Source organism: Drosophila novamexicana, unplaced genomic scaffold (assembly GCF_003285875.2).
Source record: "Drosophila novamexicana strain 15010-1031.04,08,12 unplaced genomic scaffold, DnovRS2.1 tig00000932-arrow-arrow-pilon, whole genome shotgun sequence".
Taxonomy (NCBI): domain Eukaryota; kingdom Metazoa; phylum Arthropoda; class Insecta; order Diptera; family Drosophilidae; genus Drosophila; species Drosophila novamexicana.
In genome coordinates, this window is record NW_020824832.1 from 1855648 (window position 1) to 1876241 (window position 20594).

The 20594-nt window shown below is 38.1% G+C and overlaps 2 protein-coding genes across 3 annotated transcripts in view; one reads left to right on the forward strand and one right to left on the reverse strand.

The window, feature by feature from the left end:
* The first annotated feature begins 241 nt into the window (after positions 1 to 241).
* Positions 242 to 20594, forward strand: part of LOC115765214 (longitudinals lacking protein, isoforms A/B/D/L) — a 127863-nt gene continuing 107510 nt past the window's right edge. For both annotated transcript variants that reach the window (XM_030708657.1, XM_030708658.1), the window contains exon 1: positions 242 to 320. The gene's annotated coding sequence lies outside the window, so the exon portion shown is untranslated. The remainder of the gene's footprint in view (positions 321 to 20594) is intronic.
* On the reverse strand, positions 17460 to 20301 carry LOC115765215. Its single transcript, XM_030708659.1, has 2 exons — positions 19842 to 20301; positions 17460 to 18802 (listed from the first exon to the last, which is right to left on the reverse strand). Exons 1-2 carry the CDS (start codon positions 20151 to 20153, stop codon positions 18179 to 18181), a joined length of 936 nt encoding a protein of 311 aa, XP_030564519.1. The 5' UTR covers positions 20154 to 20301; the 3' UTR covers positions 17460 to 18178.

Consider the following 20594-nt stretch of genomic DNA (forward strand, 5'->3'; position numbering starts at 1 on the left):
CGTGCTACGCAACAGTTTTCGGTGTGCAAAAAGTGAAAAAAAAAAAAATAAAAAAATCAAGCAAAATCGAGGCAAATCAAGCATTAAATAAAAACAAATTGAAACCAAAAGCGACATAATTAACCACAAGAACATCAACAACAACAACAACGTCAACAGCAAACGCAACAGCAATAACAACAACAACAACAACAACAACAACCAACGACGACGGCCTAAAAACAACAACAAAAACAACAACAAAAAACAAATCAATTGAAAATTGAAACTTATGGATTGCTGGACGGGTAACGCCCGACTGGCGAGTGTTTTAGTTTAAGGTAAGTCCACAATTAAAGTCACTTTTTAGCCAATAAATTATTATATAAATTTAGCTCATTAAATATGTTATTAATACGTTTACTGCCCGATAAACCATATTATTATAAACTAGTTGCTATTTTATGCTCTCATATGTATTGTAAGGTGTTAAAACAGCATTAATAAATACAAAACGTCAATTTTGACAAGCGATTTTGACAAGTAGTTTAACCTGACTGCCGAATAAAAATGTGATTTTCGAAGGATGTCAAATTATTTTCATATTTAAATGCGTAAGCAACAATTCAAAATAAATAATAAAAAAGTATTTATTAAATATTTTGCTCTGCCCGTTAAAAAAAGTAGAATCTGAATGATACAAAAAAAAAAAAAAAAAATAATAATAATAATAATAATAATAATGATAATAATGATAATAATAATAATAATACTAATAATAATGATAATAATAATAATAATACTAATAATAATGATAATAATAATAACAATAATAATAATAATAATAATAATAATAATAATAATAATAATACTAATAATACTAATAATAATACTAATAATACTAATAATACTAATAATAATAATAATAATAATAATAATAATAATAATAATAATAATAATAATAATAATAATAATTATAATAATAATAATAATAATAATAATAATAATAATAATAATAATAATAATAATAATAATAATAATAAACCTGGAAAATGTTCTTGCATTTCTGCTTTTGAATAATTATTATTCATTAATGCAGCTGATGACGATTCTCGCTAATTGTAATGAAACGACTCAAAAGTATAACCAATAATATTATTTATTATTAGAATATTTATCTAACATATTACTGCGCTTGCTCATTAAATAAAAAATAAATAATAAAAATGGTAAAAAAAAGTTGGGCAGACCGCAAATCAAAGCGTGGTACAATACAAATGCGGGGGAGGTATTAGACGCGTCGCGGGGGCAGATGTTTGGCAAGGGGGCGTGTCAGCTGTTGGGGCAGCTGTCAATCAAAAAGCGCTTGAGCAGCCATGACGGCTGACAGTTTGTGTGTGTGTGTGTGTGCGTGTGTGTCAGTGCTGGCTAATTTTTGGCTGCTGCAATTAACGCAGCGACACACAAACACACACACACACACATACATTTTAGCTAATTAAAGCAATTTTTGCAATTGCGCAAAATGAAAAAAAATAAAAAAAGACAATTAAATTGAAACCTTCCCAGCCAGGCAATTGTTGTCTACACACACACGCACACACACACGGCACTCACTAGTACAAACACACACATTCACACACAACACACACTCACACACACACAGCACACACATTTGCCTGCTGTTTGTGATCTTTGCATTCACTTCCCATTGTCAAAAGCAAAGCGCAGACGTCGTTCACTTCCGCTCAACAACAACAACAACAACAATTGCTGTTGCCGCCGCCTCTTGTCGCGCTCTGCCACGCCCAGCTGCTTAGGCAACGCTCGCTCTAAGCCAATCCGTTCCATAATCAAACGTTTCAGGCGCCGACCTTGGCCTTGGGCACACTTTTTTTGAGCTTTAAAAAAATAACGCGTATTTATTTATGATTTGCAAAGACATTTGCAAAAGTTGATTTATTTCATTGAATTGTATGGCATTTTATTGGCACATTTTGTGGCAGTTGCACAGTTGCTGTCTGTATCTTTGGCTGGTTCCCAGGCGCCAAATGCGTTGGCTCATTAATAAAACGTTAGCACCGTTAAATTGCAGGCAGGCAAAAATTAACGCCTAATTGATGAAATGGCAAAAGCCAAATGAAAGCTTAGGAAAAACCAAAGAGAAGCCAAGCAAACTGCTGGAAAAGGCAGGAAAAACCGAAGAAAAACAAAAGGGAAAAAAAGGTTGTTTCTATTGATTGAAAAGCATGGCAAAGTGACTGCAATGACTGCAGCTTCCAGCACAGATAACAGCAGCAACAGCACCAACAACAGCAGCAACAGCAGCAACAACAACAGCAGCAACAGTTGCTCATGTGCAATTTATGCGCAGCGTGACAAATCAATTTTGTTTTAGTCATTTTTAGAGAGTTTTGCCAGAGTTCGCTGCGTTTGTTTGTTGACAGCGAATTGTTGCATGCAACGTTCAAAGGGGGCGGCATGGGGAGGCGGGCAGCGCTTGGCGGTTTCGCACGCTCGAAACGGCAAACAGCGCCGTTATCATCAGCATAAATATGTGACATTTACGAGTAATGGCAAATGACGTTCGACAACGAACAACAACAACAACAGCGCAAATAGTTATTCATATTACAGTTGCAGTTGAAAGGTTGCAAATTTGTTGTTTGTTGTCGCCTAATGCAATAGGCCCAAAAACCGCTAAAACTCTAAATTCGGCGATCTTTTAGGCTGCACAACGAAACAAAGGGGAAACAGGTCATCGACAAGTCTATGCTGCATCTACCCCTTTGCCACACATTCCAACCATGGGAAATGCATTCCCACGTAACTTCGGTTCTTATAGTCCAAACTTTATGAAATTTTCGGTGCTTCAACAGGGCATACAAAAGTGTTTGCATACCAAAGTGCAAGGCTGTACCTATGTAAATAAGTCTTACACAAATTTGAATAAAATAGGCGAGAGGTATCCAAAAAATTACATATATTTAATCTGTACAAATCATGCAAGAGTTTACATACCAAGTTTGGTGTGTTCAGCTCTTATAATCCTCGAGCTATGATAATATGGGGGACGATATCGAAAGAAAATTGATTAACTCGTTTTACTCTGGACATAGTTGGATATAATATTCGAATAAGTCACTAGATCTTGTAGTTTTCGAGATCGCGTTCATAAATATAGACAGGCAAGGTTGAGTCGACCCAAATGTGTTGATAAAGAATAGTTTTGTATACGGTCTGAAATGCTTTCAGCTGCCTGTTACATTTGCACAGAAACATCACAATAGTTAAATTCAGTTGAATTTTGTATGACAATTGAGCTTTTTAAGCCCTTGCAGAGGGTATATACTATGTATATATATTTTGTACATACATATATTGTGTAGCGCATAGAAGGAGACGTCGCCATTTACGTGCTTCACTATTCTCAGATATCGCAAGGCAAATGTCTGGAAGGGTATTAAATCTTCAGCGTGCCCAAGATATACTCTCTTTCTCGTTTTTCATGTAGCTTTAAGCTTGGCTAACTTGCTTACTTTAACTTCGTTTATTTTTGCCTGGTTCTAAGGGTCTAGACAATCGACCAATGCATGGGCGACCGTTCCAGTCGCATCGAAGTGTGCCCAACGAGGCTGTCTGCAATCACAGAGCACCCACCAGGCACGTTTCGTGGTAAAAAAAAAAGCTGCATTTCTTATATATACATGCCTATACATATATATCTTTAATACGTATACATATACGTAATTGCTGCTAATCATTTGGCGTGCGAGCTGCGTGCCGTTGCCGTTGTGAAAGGTGGCGCCTCCCCGCACACGCAGCTGAGCACGCTTTTTCGATTAAAAAACAACAACAACAAAACCGTAAATAAATAAATAAGCAATATTAAAAGCAATGCATAAGGTAGTTAAGCGCACTCGCGTTGCATAAAAGGCCGATTGCCAACACTGGCAACAAGTGTGCGTAATTGTTGTTGTTGTTGTTGTTGTTGTTGTTGTTGTTGCTGTGAATGCGGAAGCGTTGGCATGAATGAATCAGATGAACAACTCACATCAGTTGAATGAATGTCGATCAGCACAAAAGCTGAATGATTGAATATGTTGATAAAGACAATGTGAATGCAGAATATTGCGATAAGTGCGGGCAAATTTGTAGGTGAAATATTGCCCATTCATTTGGGCGTTCTTCTCGATTCGCTTTTGTGCCTTGTCCTTAAACGTTTTGCTCGACAGGCCTTGTGGATTTAAATATAAGCTGGCAATTTTTAAAGAGCAGTAAATTCAAGCCCAAAATGCATATCGATAACTTGCCAAATTAGATATCGATAAATTTAAGCAATTTCAATGAAATATGTTAAGTAAAAGATATACAAGCGTTCTCTTAAGTCAGTTTCATTCAGGCTCGTGCTTTAATTCTTAGTTTGGGCGCTTTAATCAATAATTGTTTATAGCTACCGATAGTTATCGATATACATACATATAAATCAGACTTAAGCCCTAACTATTGGTGTTCGACAGTTTATTTATTTCTTATATATATGGATATGCACATATCATTCATGCTTAAGCCTCCATTCACAGCAGAGGATGATTATTGATAGCTAATCAAAGCTTATCGGTTAATCTAAAGAATTACAATTAAATATCCAAATTAATAGATAGAACAGCGCGTATTTAATTGAGAATTGTTTGTTTTCTGCTCATCGCCAATTAATCAATTATATTTGCATCGATAAGTTTCGATAGTTATACTGAAGAATGCAGCAAGCTTAAACAACAACAAACTAAATGAAATATTAATATTTAAACAAGCCCCTAAACAAACAGCCTCAACCCCTAGGCGAAACTCAATTGCATAAAGCTCAAGGTTGTGTGTGCGTGTATGTGTGTGTGTGTGTGTGTGTGCTTGTCCGTGTCGCTTGCTGACAAATGCACATAATGCATGGTGTGGGCTGCGTTTGGTGCTTTAGATGGTTCATTAAGGTGTCGTGGGTGGACGAGATGGCAGGGCGGGCGGATGGGTGGCGCCCTAGTGGGGGAACTGGGCGGGCTGACGCGAAGCGCGTGCAAAACGCAAGAAGGAAGTGATTAATAAGCAAGCGAAGGCAAAAAAAGTGTGTGCATAGGCAACGGCTTGAAAGTTCGCCGGCTGCTTAAGAGACCGCAAAAAGAGACCTGCACTAAATGCAAATGCAATGCCAGAGAGTGAACAGGCGTTAGGCGGTCGGGTGGAGGGGGAGAGAGAGAGAGAGGGAGAGAGTAGAGTGCAGCGCAGTGAGAGCGTGCGCATGTGTTGCATATGCAATATGGTAGCCCTAAAACGGCGTTTCTGGCGCTCTGTGCGTGCGTGTGTGTGAGTGAGTGAGTGTGTGTGTGTGTTTGTGTGTGTGTGTGTGCGTGCGCTTGTGTGTGTGTGCGTGCATGTTATCGTTTGCATTGCAAAAAACTACAAACTATAACGCAATTACATGCAGCTAGCTAGCCCTCGCCTCTCGCCCCATCCCCAGCCCCAGCCCCCTCTTGTTCTGCTAGCCAACCACTCACATACGACTCATTACCCACACACCAACACACACACTCACACACACACACACACACACACACACACACACACACACACACACTCACACAGCTGCTCTCTCGTTCTAGCGCATGCTCATGCGGCTTGCCTTCTCGCTTGCGCCTTAAATCGTAATTGTATTTTGCGTGCATCAATTATTGCGCATTTCTCAGTTGCGTTGTTCAAATGTTGTTGTTGTTGCTGTCGAAGTTGTTGTTGCTTTTATCTGGCAGCCGCCTTCTAATTTACACAGCAACAACGACAAATATTGTACAATAATAATGCATAGCATTAGCTGAACACAACAAAAAAACTACATATATAAATATTTATAGGTACACACAACACACACGCACACACGCACACATATGTGCCAGGGCTGCATTGGTAATATTTGTTAACTGAAGCAATTGGCAACTGAAACATTTGGAAACTGAAACCAATTGCAAGCTGAAACAGTTGGCATATGAAACATATTTGGCAATTAAATGCTCCAAGAATAGCTTTTAAGATTGTGCTCCTGGTATTCCTTTGCGGATAAAGACATTTAGCTCAGCTTTAAGCACATTTAATGACCACATCTTGACAGTTCTTAGATAAACTTGTGTTTTCCTATTTAAGGACAGTTGGAAGAGTTTTTGAAAACAACTAGAAATCAGCCCATATTTAATTCTTCTTATGCCTCTTTTAATGTTCGATTGAATCAATTAAGCATGAGTCAGAAATAAACAAATACGAGTGCTCGACTTGGGTATACGCTAAGCCTTCTTCTAACAACACCAAATGCAGCTAGCGCTAGGAGGGAGGGTTGTTGGTATAAAATTAAAGATACATTATCTGTTTATACTATTTAAGAAAATACCTGTCGGAAATACATTAGGATTACTTTAAAACGTGGCAAGTTATCGTTTGTCGGAAACAAACTACAGCCTAGGCACTAGGTGGACCTACGATCAAAAGTTCAAGTCTCAAGCTCTTATAGGAGATCTTTGCGTTTATACAGACAGAAAGGCAGACAATCGGACAGACAATTCAGCTATTGATGCTGATCAAGAATATATAAGGTAAGTTATAAGGTCGGAGATGCTACCTTTTGCCTATTACATGCATTTGCACAAAACCTCCTTAACCATTTTTAATGGTTTACGGAATAAAACTTTCAAGTTTTAAGCAAAGCCATCATACTGCAAACTGCATATTAAATCACATCTCACAAAATGCAACACAATGAAATCATCTCTCTATTATTTTAGTACAATTTTAAAGCAATTAAAGTGCGCAAAGCGCAGAAATTGAAAAAGTTCATCCATTGTGTGTGTGTGTGTGTGTGTGTGTGTGTGCACACGTTGCGTATGCGTGTTACGTATGGGCAGTCGAGAAGCGCGGAGAGCGGCGCTTGCCGCTGCGTGACACATACTGTGGCTGACTTTTGAGCTAATAGCTAGCGAGCAGCAGCAATGTTGACATGCAAGCCAGGTCTGACCCATTGGCAATTAGCATTTGGATGGAGCTCTAGAGCTGCCGTCCAGGTGCCAATGGCAATTTATCTGATCGCTTCGGGTACAGTTGACGCCCCACAAAAAAAAAAATAAACACTGGACGCTTGCGTGCCATTGCTGCAAGTGTGTGTGTGTGTGTGTGTTGTTGTGTGTGCAATTGTGGATTAATTATAACCAAGGACTCACAAGATACAAACAAAGATACAAATGTATCTGCGCTCATATCGCGCGTCTGTGTGTGTGCACTTTCCGTTGGGCCAGAACAAGGTTAATTCAGTTAGCCATTGTTTTTGCTGTTGTTGTTGTTGTTGTTGCTGTTGCTGTTGCAATTGTTGTTGTTGTTGTTGTTGCTTTAATTACGCTTGGTTACATAATCATTTCGACTGATGACACGCACACACACACGCACACACACACACACACACAAATGTATTAAAAGCTAATTTATTATTTCTTTTATTTTATTTGGCGCTTTGGGAAAACAGCTTTAACAACACGTTGACAGCCGCTCCTAACAGCATATTTTTTTATATTATAGCAGAAAATTTGCCATAAAATTGCGTTGCCTGTTTTATGGCATTTGGAGCCCTCGAAAATTTCGCATAAATCCGGTTCCACAGTCAAGCAACTTTCTTGCTAGACAAGAAGCCAAAACTAAACCAAAAAAAAGTTTAAAAAAATACATCAAATATAAGGGGCTAACTAGTTAGATACCTTATATATGCATATAAGTCTCATATGCCTGTCGGAGAAAGAGAGAGAGAGAGAGAGAGAGAGAGAGAGAAAGAGAGAGAGAGAAAGAGAAAAGGGCAGCAACAACAACAACTGCTGCGGCAATTAGACATTTAAAATTTCACCGGCCAGAAACCTCGACTCATCCATCGCTCATTGCAAATTTCCCATGACCAGAAGTTTCGAAAGTTTTGCCCCCTTTTATTTTATTTATTTCTTAACACAAAACTGCATAAATTTTGCATGGCTAATAAAGAAATCCCCTCATCGCACCTCCAGACCGTTTGACAAATGTTTAATTAAGCTAAAACGCTAGAAAGGATAAAGTAAATGCGAAAAGTCTTTGATCGAACGAATTATATATATATATATATATATATATATTATCTAATCAGCTGCATCAACCAACTTCCTTAGCTCAGCTACTATGTGAAGTATATTAACTAACTTTTGTATGCGTGATTCTATACACCTACTATATGGCTAGTTCCTGTATATAGACCATGATTTGGATAGTGTTAAAAGATGATAGAAAAAGAGGGAAAGATAGAGAGAGAGAAAAGCAGTTAGAAAGAGAGTGCAGTGGAGGTAAGAGATCGTACGAAAGACCATTCGAAAATTGATTAGGATGAGGCTTAAACCGGATGCGCAATTCTCAGCAAATCTCATTTTATCTATCTTTACCTGTCTATGATGAATAATAAGAGCGAGAGATTTGCTTAAAATCATTTGCAATTTATAAAAACAAATAGAATCAAGTTCACATATGCCACAGTTTGATAAAAGATTACAAATTTGATCAAGATCCATTAAAATTATATATAGACGGGTTTAATATGATTTGAATAATTTATATATATGCATATCATTTTAATTTATAGACAAATCAAAATATAGTAATAATAATATAATTATAATTTTAATAGATTTTCATGATGTTTGTATATAAATAAAAGTGAGATACAGACCTATAGGAAAAGATCAAGAAATATATCAAGAAGAAGAAAAATATCAACAAATATAAAGAAATGTGTCTAGAAAACATTTCCCGTGGCACGTATAAAATGAAATTTCTCAAAAAGCTTTGAAACAGATCGGACGGTAAACAAACAACTTTCACACAAACGTTTTCCGCCAATTTACCACTGTTTAGGGTGGAATTTTCTAAATCGCTGAATCACGTATTCATTATATTCTTATGTAGAGCTTTGAAAATAAGTTTGAAGCAAATCGGGAAAAACTCAAAAGAAAAAGGTTGGATTCTGCGAAAAGTGTGAAGCACATCTAAAATGATTTTTCATAGCGATCTTTGGAAATGAATTTAAGCGCAAAACGTCATCCACCAAATCTTTGACCTCCATTTCCACAGCCCTCAAATGAATTTGAACAAAGAACTGTAAAATTGAGTTTGAGGTCCATCGCATGGTAAACACAAACGTTTCATACAAACGTTTTTCGCGATTTTCCCATACATGCGGGTGGAATTTCCCGAAGCCCCGTCTTAACGTGCACCTTCTTCACATAAGGTAACTACAGTGAAGCTTCCTAGCTCTTACGATTTGGGCTGTGCGTCAATCACCAATCAGTCAGTCAGCCAGTCAGTCAGTCAGAAGAAACAGTTTCATACATAGAGATATGTCAAGAAGAGGAAGAAATATACCGGGAAATATGTAGAAATAGATCAGGAAGAAGAAAAAATATATCAAGAAAAAGAAGAAGAAACGTATCTAAAAGCAAAATATAAAGACATATACATATCAAGAAGAAGAAGAAACATATAGAATATATCAAGGAGAAGAACAAACAAGAAGCAATGTTTCAAGAAAGAATAGAAATACATAAAGTTATTCAGTTGAGAAATTAAAATTGACATTTCAAAGTATTCGTTGTTTGTATTACTTTCTAAACTAATCTAAAAACAAATACGAATTTGTTATTATTAAATTAATTATATGAGAAAGATTAGAAATTAGAAATTACTAAGCATATTCTTTAGTTTTTTAAAGTTTTCTTTCAACTAATTTGGCAATTCGTCAAATGAAATAACTTTTGTCAATTTGTGAGCTTTAAGTATATTTATAAATATTGTTAGCAAAATACATAAACATGAAAATGTTTAAATGATAGAAATAAACAACTAATAAAAAAAGCTAATATGTAGCTAAAAGTAGCTATCAGTTGGCTAATGATTCACAAGACTTAAAAATAAAACAGAAATTTATTTGCAATACATTTGTAACTGGCAATACGCCCCACAGCCCAACCCCCAAGCCCCCCGCCCACACACACACACACACACACACACACACACACACATGTGCCCTTTCAGCAGCCGCAAGTAATATTAATTGTGATAATACAATGGTATTTATCGCCAATTTTGTGGCCTGTGCTCTTAATAACTTATCGCAGTCAACAACAACAACAACAACAACAAATAATAAAGAACCAAAAAACAGTAGAAGAAGCAGCACAACTTTTTTGCCCTGGCTATTAAAACAACGCGGTAGGCCCAGCTACATGTCTAATACAATATATAGTACATATGTATGTATGTATACATATAAAAAAGAAGCACACAATTCGCGAGTCTATTGAACTTTGTGTAACAACAACAACAACAACAAAAGCAACAACGACAACATTGCCAAAAAATAGTTTTGCGCAAACGCAGAAACAACAACAACAACAACAACACAACAACACAACAACAACAAGAGCGCGACGCATGTATAAACCAAACGCAAAAAAGTTCATTGAACTCGCGGCCCAATCTTTGTTGCTGTTGTTGTTGCTAGTTTTACGCGAAAGATCAACGACACGCACAAAGCAGCAACAACAACAGCAACAGAAACAACAACAACAATCATAGTCATAGGCCCGGCATAGGCACGCACCAAAAGCCAATGAACTCTCGACGTCGCTGCCGAAAAATAAAGCACAGAAAAAAGTGCGTGAGCAGCAGCAACAACGCACGCATAAAAAAAAAATTCGCAAGATCGCGCACGCACCGCAACAACAACAAAATGAGGCCGGGCCCCACAACAAAAAATGTTGCCAAAAATCTAGCAGCAGCTACGCTCACACGCACGCACAATTGGCAAACTTTTGCGCGCGCGCTCTCTCTCTCTTACACTCACACTCCCACTCTCGCAACATTTTTCAAAGTCAAGTTGAAGAGCAGCGAAGCTGACGGCCGTCGTTGTGCGCTCGTGTGCGTGCGTGTCTATGTGTGTGTGGCCTGTGCTTTTGTTTCGTGATCATTTTTTTTCCAATTTGCGAATTCTCTTTGCAAAATGTTGCGCTCTCTGCTGACGTCGCAGTCGCCGTCGCCGTCGCTGCTGTCGCCGCTTACGCAATTCGCATGTTTGCCAAACATATGGCAGCAAAAACAAATTATTAGCAACAAATACGAAAGCAAATGAAAATAAAGAGAACAAATACGTTTTGCCTCGCTGCCGCCGCTCTTTGTTTATCAGTTAAGCCAGGGTAGCAATGAGTGCGAAAGAGAGAGGCTACGCACGCTGTGCGTTTGCTTGCACTTGACTGTTATTTGTTGCCTATTCATTTTATATATGTATATATATAAATACATATATGCAAGCATATAGTATATGCATCTATGTATGTGTGCATAGAATGTATGTATATTTCGTGTGTGTGTGTCTATATGCATGTGGCTGTTATCTCACCATACATACATATGCGCCACCTCCGCACCCCCGCACCCCCGCTTTGGCCCTTGCATCCGACTGAGCCAAAGGCACGTACGCAGCACTCGCTGCATGACATTAGACAGAAATAAGGCATATTAAGCAAAAAAAATAAATAAAAGCACAAATATTAAGAAATTATTAATAAATAAGCTGGATTTTGCACAAATGCAAATTTATTACAAATGCAATTTAAATTCCAGTTGAAAATGTATTTATTTTCCTGGAAAATTTCCAGAGTTCCCCATTTAAAAGAATCTCAATCCATTTGTAGGGTATTCAAGGCGAGGAATAAGAGAAAATCGTATTTTTATCTAAAAATAGTTGAAAATTTGGCTTTAAGCAAAATTAGCAGGAAAAATACCAGAAATTTCAGGCTTATGTCTGTTGTTCTTGGATTAACAAAGAAGTTCATTTTTAAAAAGGATTTAATTAAATATATAAGGAAAATATATTGTAAACATATAATAAACATTTAAAGCAGGTTTTGGCAACTGAAAATTTCTTTATTAAGCTTATCAAAGACTTATGCAATGCAAATATATAAAACAAGAAAGAAGGCTATCTTCGGCAATCCGAAGATTTAATACTCTTCATAATGCTCATAATTGCTTTGCTCGTATCTAAAAAGCACAGGGGAAATTGTTTATGTCGAGTATGGCTAAGATATGTTCCAGCCATAGGTTATAGTGGTCCGATCCGGCAAAGGTGCAAAGTTTCATGGCGAACGATGGAGATGTTGATATAATGTAATATATATATATAATATAATATATAATGATATATATAAATCTACAATATAATCAAATCTTAAAATGTAAACACAAAGTTTGGGCTCACTCTAAAATATTTATATATAGTCAACATTTTATTCAACATTTCTCACTATAGATCTGAAATAGTGCATTATTATAGTATGATTATTATAATTATATGCGAAACAACTAAATAGCTGATTAATTGAGATCCCACATAAAACAAAAAAAGAACAGTTATTGCGAGTGTTTTATTTGATCTTTGGCTATGATCTTTGGCCAACATTTGAGCCAACTATTTTTGATGGCCATTTTTCGCAGCTGTCCAAAATTTATTGGCTGTTTTTTTTTTTTTTTGGATGCACTCGTGCAATTTGTCTTATGTCGCACCTTTTGAACCGGCGGCGCAGCGCCACAATTAATCAATGCCAATAATGCAGCAGATAGAGATGCCAAACGAGCGCCCCCGCTTCCCCGCTTGCCCCCTCCCTCCTCTGTGATCCGTCCGAGCAACACTTCCGCTTGAGCGGTGCGGGTGCGAGCGAGAGGCTGAGCTAAGCAGCTGCTGCTGATATCGCGACTAGTTTTGCATTTGCGAATTTACTGTTGGAAACATATGTTGTTATCTGTATCTGTCAGATACGTAAGTGGGTCACACACACGCACACACACGCACACGCTAATGCGTACGCACTCACACGCAACGCGTAAATTGCGTATACGCAATGTGTGTCAAGGACAGATATGTGCGAAATTCGCTGTTGTTGTTCTCCTTATGATTTTCAATGTTTCATTTTGCCGGCTGAAGGCGCAGCCCCGCTACCCGCTCTCCCTTCGCACGCTCTGCGCTCTTCGCTCTCCGCTCTCTGCTCTCCGCTCTCTGCTGCCCGCTCGCTGCTTGTTGCTAAATTTAAATGACGCCGCGCCAGCTGGCAGCAACAACAACAACAGCAGCAACAGACACACACACACACACACACACACACACACACACGGCCACCTACTGAACCAATTTGCGCACATTGCACGAGTGTGCGTGTGCGTGTGTGTGTGCGCGTAGATAGCATTGAATTTCAAGCGGCTAGCGACCCGCTAGAAACATTTTCGCAACTATTTTTTTTACTTTATTTTTTTTACCTATACATATACATATATATATTTTTTATTTGCTGCGGTCTTTTATTTTCGCACAACTCACGCCCACGGTCAAGCCAAAGGTCAGACACACAAAAACTGCAAAATTTCTCTTTTCGGTTGGGCAACGTTTGACAGACCGAACGGGGTGAAGAGCTAGCAAAAGAAAAAAAACTGAAGAAAAAATCCAGCAAAATGAACGAAGCTCAAATGCTCTATGCCTAATGAAGGAGAGAGGACTGCAAAATGTAGAAATGGTGAAAACAGAGCACGAATATTAAATACTCTATTAAACGAAGAAACAGCAGACTAAAGACTTTTTTTGATTATGTGCCCATAAAACTTTTGAAAAAATAAGAAGCTCAAACGTCTTTTACTAGAAATTTAAAACGTTTTTGTTGAACTTTAAACTTGTTCCTTTTTAAGATATATCTTTTTTGTTTTATGCATAAAATTTAATGAGTCGTGCTTAATATGACTTAAATATATTGAAACATTAACTCAAAATCCGAACATTACATATTTAATATTGTTATTAATTGCTCAAAGAGTAATTTTTGTATTTTATTTTTGTTTATAAAAGTATATATAAATATACAAATAAAAGTATATATAAATATACAAATAAAAGTATATATAAATATACAAATATATGTATGTATTTTTTTCTACATTTTTTTTATTTTTAATATATTTACTTGTGCGCTTGAACTTTGCTTTGAAATCAAAGAATTTTATATGTTTTTCTTTCTTTGAACTTTATTTTCAAATTAAAGAATTTATTTGGCATGTATATTTTTTGGTAGGTATTGAATTTTACTTTAAAATTGGTTTAATCAGGTATTATAGGACAAACACAATATGCATAAATATAAACATTTAAATAAATGCTATGTATGTATGTATTTATGTATTTCTAGCTGTAATAAAAACTGATATTTTTCTAATAAGTAAAGCTAAAAAAATCCTATGCCAAGTATTTTATGTTTTATTTAATATTAAATTAAATTATAAAACTTGTAATTCCAGCTAATTCCCACACATGCACATATACATATATACATATGCATACATGCGTTACAATTCGAATATACACAACTTACATAGTACATAGTACTTAAGCTGCACTGTCGCGTTCTCTCTCTCTCTCTCTTTCGCACATTCTCTTTGTATGTCAAATTTCCAATTGGGTCGCACGCATCGCAACTTCTGCTATTTGCGAATTTTTTGTTTTTTGTTTTTTTTGTCTTTGTTTTTGTTTTTGCAAGCGCGTCGATCGCGGAAACGAAACAAAATGCTGTTGTTGTTGCTGCTGCTGCTGCTCTTAGCTGTGCCTCTGTATGTATGTGTGTGTGTGAAGCAACGAACGCATTGCGTAATCGTCGCTGCTCGTTGCTGCGCCTTTGCAGCTTGACAACACAAAGCAGCGCTGTCAGCAGAGGGCGCTAGTTAAGTTTAGTTGGTCGCCTAGTTAGCGCCTACGTGTGTGTGTGTGTGTGTGTGTGTGTGTGTGTGTGTGTGTGTGTGTGTGTGTGTGTGTGTGTGTGTGTGTGTGTGTGTGTGTGTGTGTGTGTGTGTGTGTGTGTGTGTGTGTGTGTGTGTGTGTGTGTGTGTGTGTGTGTGTGTGTGTGTGTGTGTGTGTGTGTGTGTGTGTCTCCCTGCTTATATACTTGTGTGTGTGCCTATGCTGCCTGTTTTTAAAAGCAGTTAGAAGTCAAATGGCGCTGTCGAAATGACGACGCTGCGTCGCTGCACGCAGCAGCAAAGCCACAGCAGGCAGCTTTCATGTGTGCGTGTGTGAGAGCTTTTGTCAGCTGCTTTTTGGCGTCATGCGTAAGCGGCTATAAATTTAGCAAGCACCCAAGAAGAAGCAGCCGCAGCAGCAGCAGCAGCAGCAGCAGCAGCAAAAGCAGAAGAACAAGAAGAGCCAAAGCGTTGTCGTGGGCTGCGCAGGCGTCGGCGTTCACGTCGCCGTCAGCGTCGACAGTGACTTTTCGCTTTTTTTATTTCTTTTCTGTGTACAGTTGTTCATTTCATGCCTGCTTTTTCGGCCGAATGCGGAATAGAATTGTTTTTTTTTTTCGTTTCTTCTTTTTTTTTTTTTTTGCGAAATTAGCAGCCGCAACAACAAAAATCTAACAACGAATTCTTTTTATTTGCCATTTTATTTTTTGCGCTGCCTTCTTTTTTTTTTTGTCTTTTATGGCGACGCACAAAAGCGCGTTAAGTTTAGCCTATTGAGAACTACAACAACAACAACAACAAGAACAACAACAACAGCTGGCAGGCAGCGTATTTAGGTCAAATGCTCAACTGGCAACTGCGTGCCGATTGGCAAAAATAACAACAACAAAAACACAAAAAGGCAACGAAAAAAATTTAATTTTTTGCGCGAATTTTTTTTCCTGCTGGCTTTTTGCTGATTTCATTTATCTTTTTGTGTTGTTGTTGTTGTTGGTTGTTCGTTGTCTATAGAACAACAACGCAAATGTTTTATTGCCTATGGTGTGCGCTGCTTAAATAACGGTTCATCAAATGCTGGCGAACATCATGGCACAGATACATAAGTACAGCCACAGCCACACACACTGCGCGAGATACACGCACAGATATGTATCTTCTAGATACATGCATACGTTTGGGCATGTAGATACACACGTCAGGCATCTAGTTTGACCGAGCAGCTTATAAAGAAATTAAACAAATACAAAAATTGCCCAAAAAGCGTTTTGCGGGTTTATTCAAAACTCTTTTCTATTTGGCTACCTGTTCTGGCAACGTGGCCAAAAGCTTTTGTTTCTTTCAATTCAAAATAATTTCATGGATATTGTGAATTAACGATCTAAAGGAACTGAAGTTTTTACTATATTTATAGATGTATATATATCACAATACGATCTGCGATATACTCACGATCTTGGCTACTGAAGGTTGTGATTGCAGACCTGGATTCGGGCTCTAATCTCGATCCAAATTTGAAGATTTTATATTCTTTTAATCAGAGAAACACCATAATCATAAACTTAGATTTTATGTGCATCTGTCAAAAAAACGAATACCAAAAGAACTGAACATAAAAAATAGAAATATTTGCAGACTGGGATTCACCTTTTTTCACTTTTTCCAACACTTTCTATTAGGCGGAATTGTGAAATTTATAAAATTGTCCTAAGTAGATACAAGCTGTAAAAAGGAGAAAACAAGATTTTTCGATACTCATCGATTTCAAAGGGAGGGGAAATGGAAGTTATCGTTATTGAAATAAACTGTATCTAATGTGACACACCCTTTCAGGCATTTCCAACACTCTTTCACAGCTGCTCACGAATAGTTGGCGAGCTTTTTATACCCTGAACTTGAATAATCGATAACTTACTCCGTTTCTCAGCAATCGATATCGACATTGCTTTTTGAGCAAATTGGGTAAATATTAATAGCTGGAGTCACCAAACTTGATACGTTGCTTTTACAATATTATATATATATCAAGTACTTTCATTTTATACCTATCGCCACCTCCCCGCTACCACCGCAGAGCTATAAGTCAAGTTAATAACCCAACTTAAATTTTCTACCAATTTAAGCCATAATTTTAATGCAATTGACTTTTTGAAAATACACAAACATTCTATGGTACAATAAGATATATAAAAACCCAACGTTATGTTTTACTGCGCAATTGGATGGGACGCAAATTCTAAGAATTTCTGTATATATGTACACACACACATTCATGCGCGTCTGCTTTGAATTCTATCAACAGCATTGCAATTGCGATTGTTTTTTTGTGCTGCTATTTTAATTAGTTTTTTTCTCAATAATACCCAATTATTGGTGTGGCTGTTGAGTAAAGGCATAGCAAGTGGTGCGGTCTGTCTCTAGTTCGAGTCCTACTGGGGAAAATATTTTCTTTTTAAATTTATCTTTATTACTTCAAAAGAGAGCGTTGCGCGAACTACATTTGGTGTTGGAATAAGAGGGTTCAGGGTATTCCCTAGTCGGAAGCTCCCAATTAGGACCTCTTACTTGTTTTCACTCGTTTCTTTTTTTCTAGAAAAAATTGTTGAATATTTTACATACATATGTTTAGTGTTTTTTCACGTTTTATTTTGTGCTTTGCTTTACAAGCAGCTCGTATAAACGTTTTGTGGTTAAACAATATTAGGAATCGTGTAATGAATACAATGAGTTATATTTAATTAGTTTTTGTTATTCGAGTGTTTTCGAGTAGATGTGAGTCCAATTTAAGTGGCAGCAGCAAGTAACATTTTAACCATTTAGCATTCGAGGTACATTCGGTGCATTTGTGATTAAAACAATCGTGTAAACATTCGATAAGCAAAGACAATCGTTCGATAACTCTAACGAGATTTAGGTGTACATACATGTGTGTGGATCTGTATGTGTCCTTGTGTGTGTGCATGCATATATATATATATAAAATAATATTCATATATATGCATATATATATATATTCATGGCTTTCAAGTGCATTTCGTTAAGTGTATTCGTGTGTGTGTTTGTGTGTGTGTTTGTTTGTTTGTTTGTGTGTGTGATTGTGTGTGTGATTATGTGATTGTGTGTGTGATTGTGTGTGTGATTGTGTGTGTGAGTGTGTGTTTGTATAGTGTTGGGTCCTCAAGCGTCCTTGGTATTCGTAGTTTTTTTGGTGAGGCATTCCAGGTGGTGTGTGGTGTGCATGTGTGGGTGGGGGGAGGGAAGTGTTTGTGTGAAGCGGTGGGGGAAAACAATAAACATGAGTCATATTCTGGATTTGTTCAACTGGTTCCGTTACAAGTTCCGCTTAGGATTTTTTCTTATATTTCTTATTATTTGGATACTTTCGCTTGACATCTGTCTTGGACAATCCGGGGTATGGCTGCTTCGCTGCCGACTTCACCTTGACGGCGATCTGCTTCTTTCTCACAGCTGATGTGACTTTTAGCTGTTTTTTGCTTTTGCTTATTGCTGCCGGCTGCGGCTGCGGCTTGGACTCGGTGGCGACCTCGCCGAGAGATTTGCCCGCTGGCATCACCTTGACCCGGCCACTACGCATACCCTTGAGGCTCACCTCGGACAGTATCCGTGTGAGCGACAGCGAGCACGTGCTCTTTTCCTGCTGTGCCCGTTGCGCTCGTTGCTCGGGCGGCGTCAAAGTACGCAACTGCGGCTTCTTTGGTGATCGCGGCGATTCCAGGCAGCACGGCGACGTTTCGGCCAAGTTGTCATAGCGTGGCTGCTGCGCCCGCAAACGCGCCTGCATCTTGGTGGGCTTGACGGGCGGCGCATACGACTCCACCGAGTACTTGGTGGACGCACCATTCGCGGCGGGCATGGAGCTAATCTTCCAGCGGCCGGCGCGCTCCATTTGAAATGCGCGATAGATAAGGTGTCGGGGCACAGGAATTGGCAGGGCAGCGTGTATCTCCTGTATATTGATGGAAACAATGGAAGATGGGATAACTAAAGCGTGGAATAGCGGAACTTGGAACTGTCGATGTGAAACATTAAAAATGAATTGTAATAGGAATAATAGGATTGGAAATTGTGGTATACATCGTAGTTACGCAAAGGTGTAGCAGTTGAAGGAAATAGTTGGAAACAATGGAAGATGAGATAGTAGATAGTGAAATCCGGAACACTCAATGTGGTAGCTTATTATACCCTGAACCCATTAAAATGGGTATAGGGGTATATTGTATTTGTGCAAAATCCAAATGTATGTAACAGGCAGAAGGAAGCTTCTCCGACCCCATAAAGTATATATATTCTTGATCAGCATCAATAGTCGAGTCGATCTAGCCATATCCGTCTGTCTGTCTGTCCGTCCGTCCGTATGTATGAACGCAAGGATCTCTGAACCTATAAGAGCTAGAGACTTGAAATTTTAGATGTAGGTGCTCCTAGCTCCCGCGCAGATCGAGTTTGTTTCCGATAATCGATAACTTAGTCCGTTTCCAAGCAATCGATAAAAATCTATATCGGTATCCTGTTTTTTGGGCAATTTTGTTAAATAATAAGAGCTAGAGTCACCAAACTTGACATATAGCTTCTAAAATAGAATATATATATGCATTTGATGTTAGAAGAGGGTTCAGGGTATCCCCTAGTCGGGAGCTCCCGACTAGAATCTCTTACTTGTAATTAATTTGCAACAGGGATAATGGGATTGGAAATGGTGGAATATATCGTAGTTAAGGAAAGGTGCAGCAGTTGAAGGAAACAGTGGAACATGGGATAACTAAAGAGTGGAATAACGGAATTAGGAACAGTGGATATGGAACATTTGAAATGCATTGCAAGGTGTATAGTGGGATTGGAAGTGATGTGAATTCCCCTCCAAAACAATTGGAAAGGGAACAGTTGGGAGAGGGCAACACAATTGCAACGTCGTAAATGGGAACAGTGGAAGTGAAACAGAAAGAGAAAGAGGAAGAGAAAGAGAAAGAGGAAGAGATCGCACTTACGGAATTGTAGAGCCGCCTTTGATCCTTGCTGAGTTTCGTCCAGGAGTCGGGCGCCCTCTCCATGGCCTCGTCGATGCTGCAATTGTGCATTATGCAAAACTCTCTCACATAGTTGTAAAACTGAATGGGCGTGGCGTTTTTTGGCCTAAAATGACCCATTGCAGCTATGAGGCCGACGCGCTTCTCACGCGGCGATTGAGCCCGTGACGACTGCGTCTTAGCCAGATCGCGCAACAACTCCGCATCGCTGGAAAACATTTTGTGGAGTTGTTGCTCTTCTTCTCCTTGTTGGTGTTGATTATTTCGTGTCATACACTGCGATATTAAATTTGGTTTGCACCGAGCATTAAGTTGGGATTTTTAATTATCACTTGCTACGATTTTTACAATAGGTTTTGCCAAATAATCAAAATAAAAATTGCAAAAAAGGAAATTAAAACGTGTGCTTAAGTTGAGCACTTTTTATAAAATGAAAGCGAGCTGAACAAATTTCAAAGGTTCCGACAAACTCGTATGCCTGGCCACCTTGGATGATTTCCAAATAGTTTCCTGCGAATCGATGATATATGCAAGCCGACTCCGTTTGAAAGCTTCCCAATTCCATTTGTTTCTCAGCCTGGAATGAAACACAATAGAGTCTGCTGTTAACTGTACCTTCTTTTTATGGCTACCCACACACAAATAGAATTCTAGCGAACGAACAACTTTGCTGCTCGGAATACTGAAATAAAACACACAGAAAGATTGTTCAAC

Excerpts from the sequence above, each read along its gene's own strand:
- LOC115765215 (XM_030708659.1), bottom strand. The coding sequence starts at position 20,153 with ATGACACGAAATAATCAACACCAACAAGGAGAAGAAGAGCAACAACTC. Across the intron at positions 18,803-19,841 it reads AAAGGCGGCTCTACAATTCC|GAGATACACGCTGCCCTGCC; the intron begins GTAAGTGCGATC and ends ATCAATATACAG.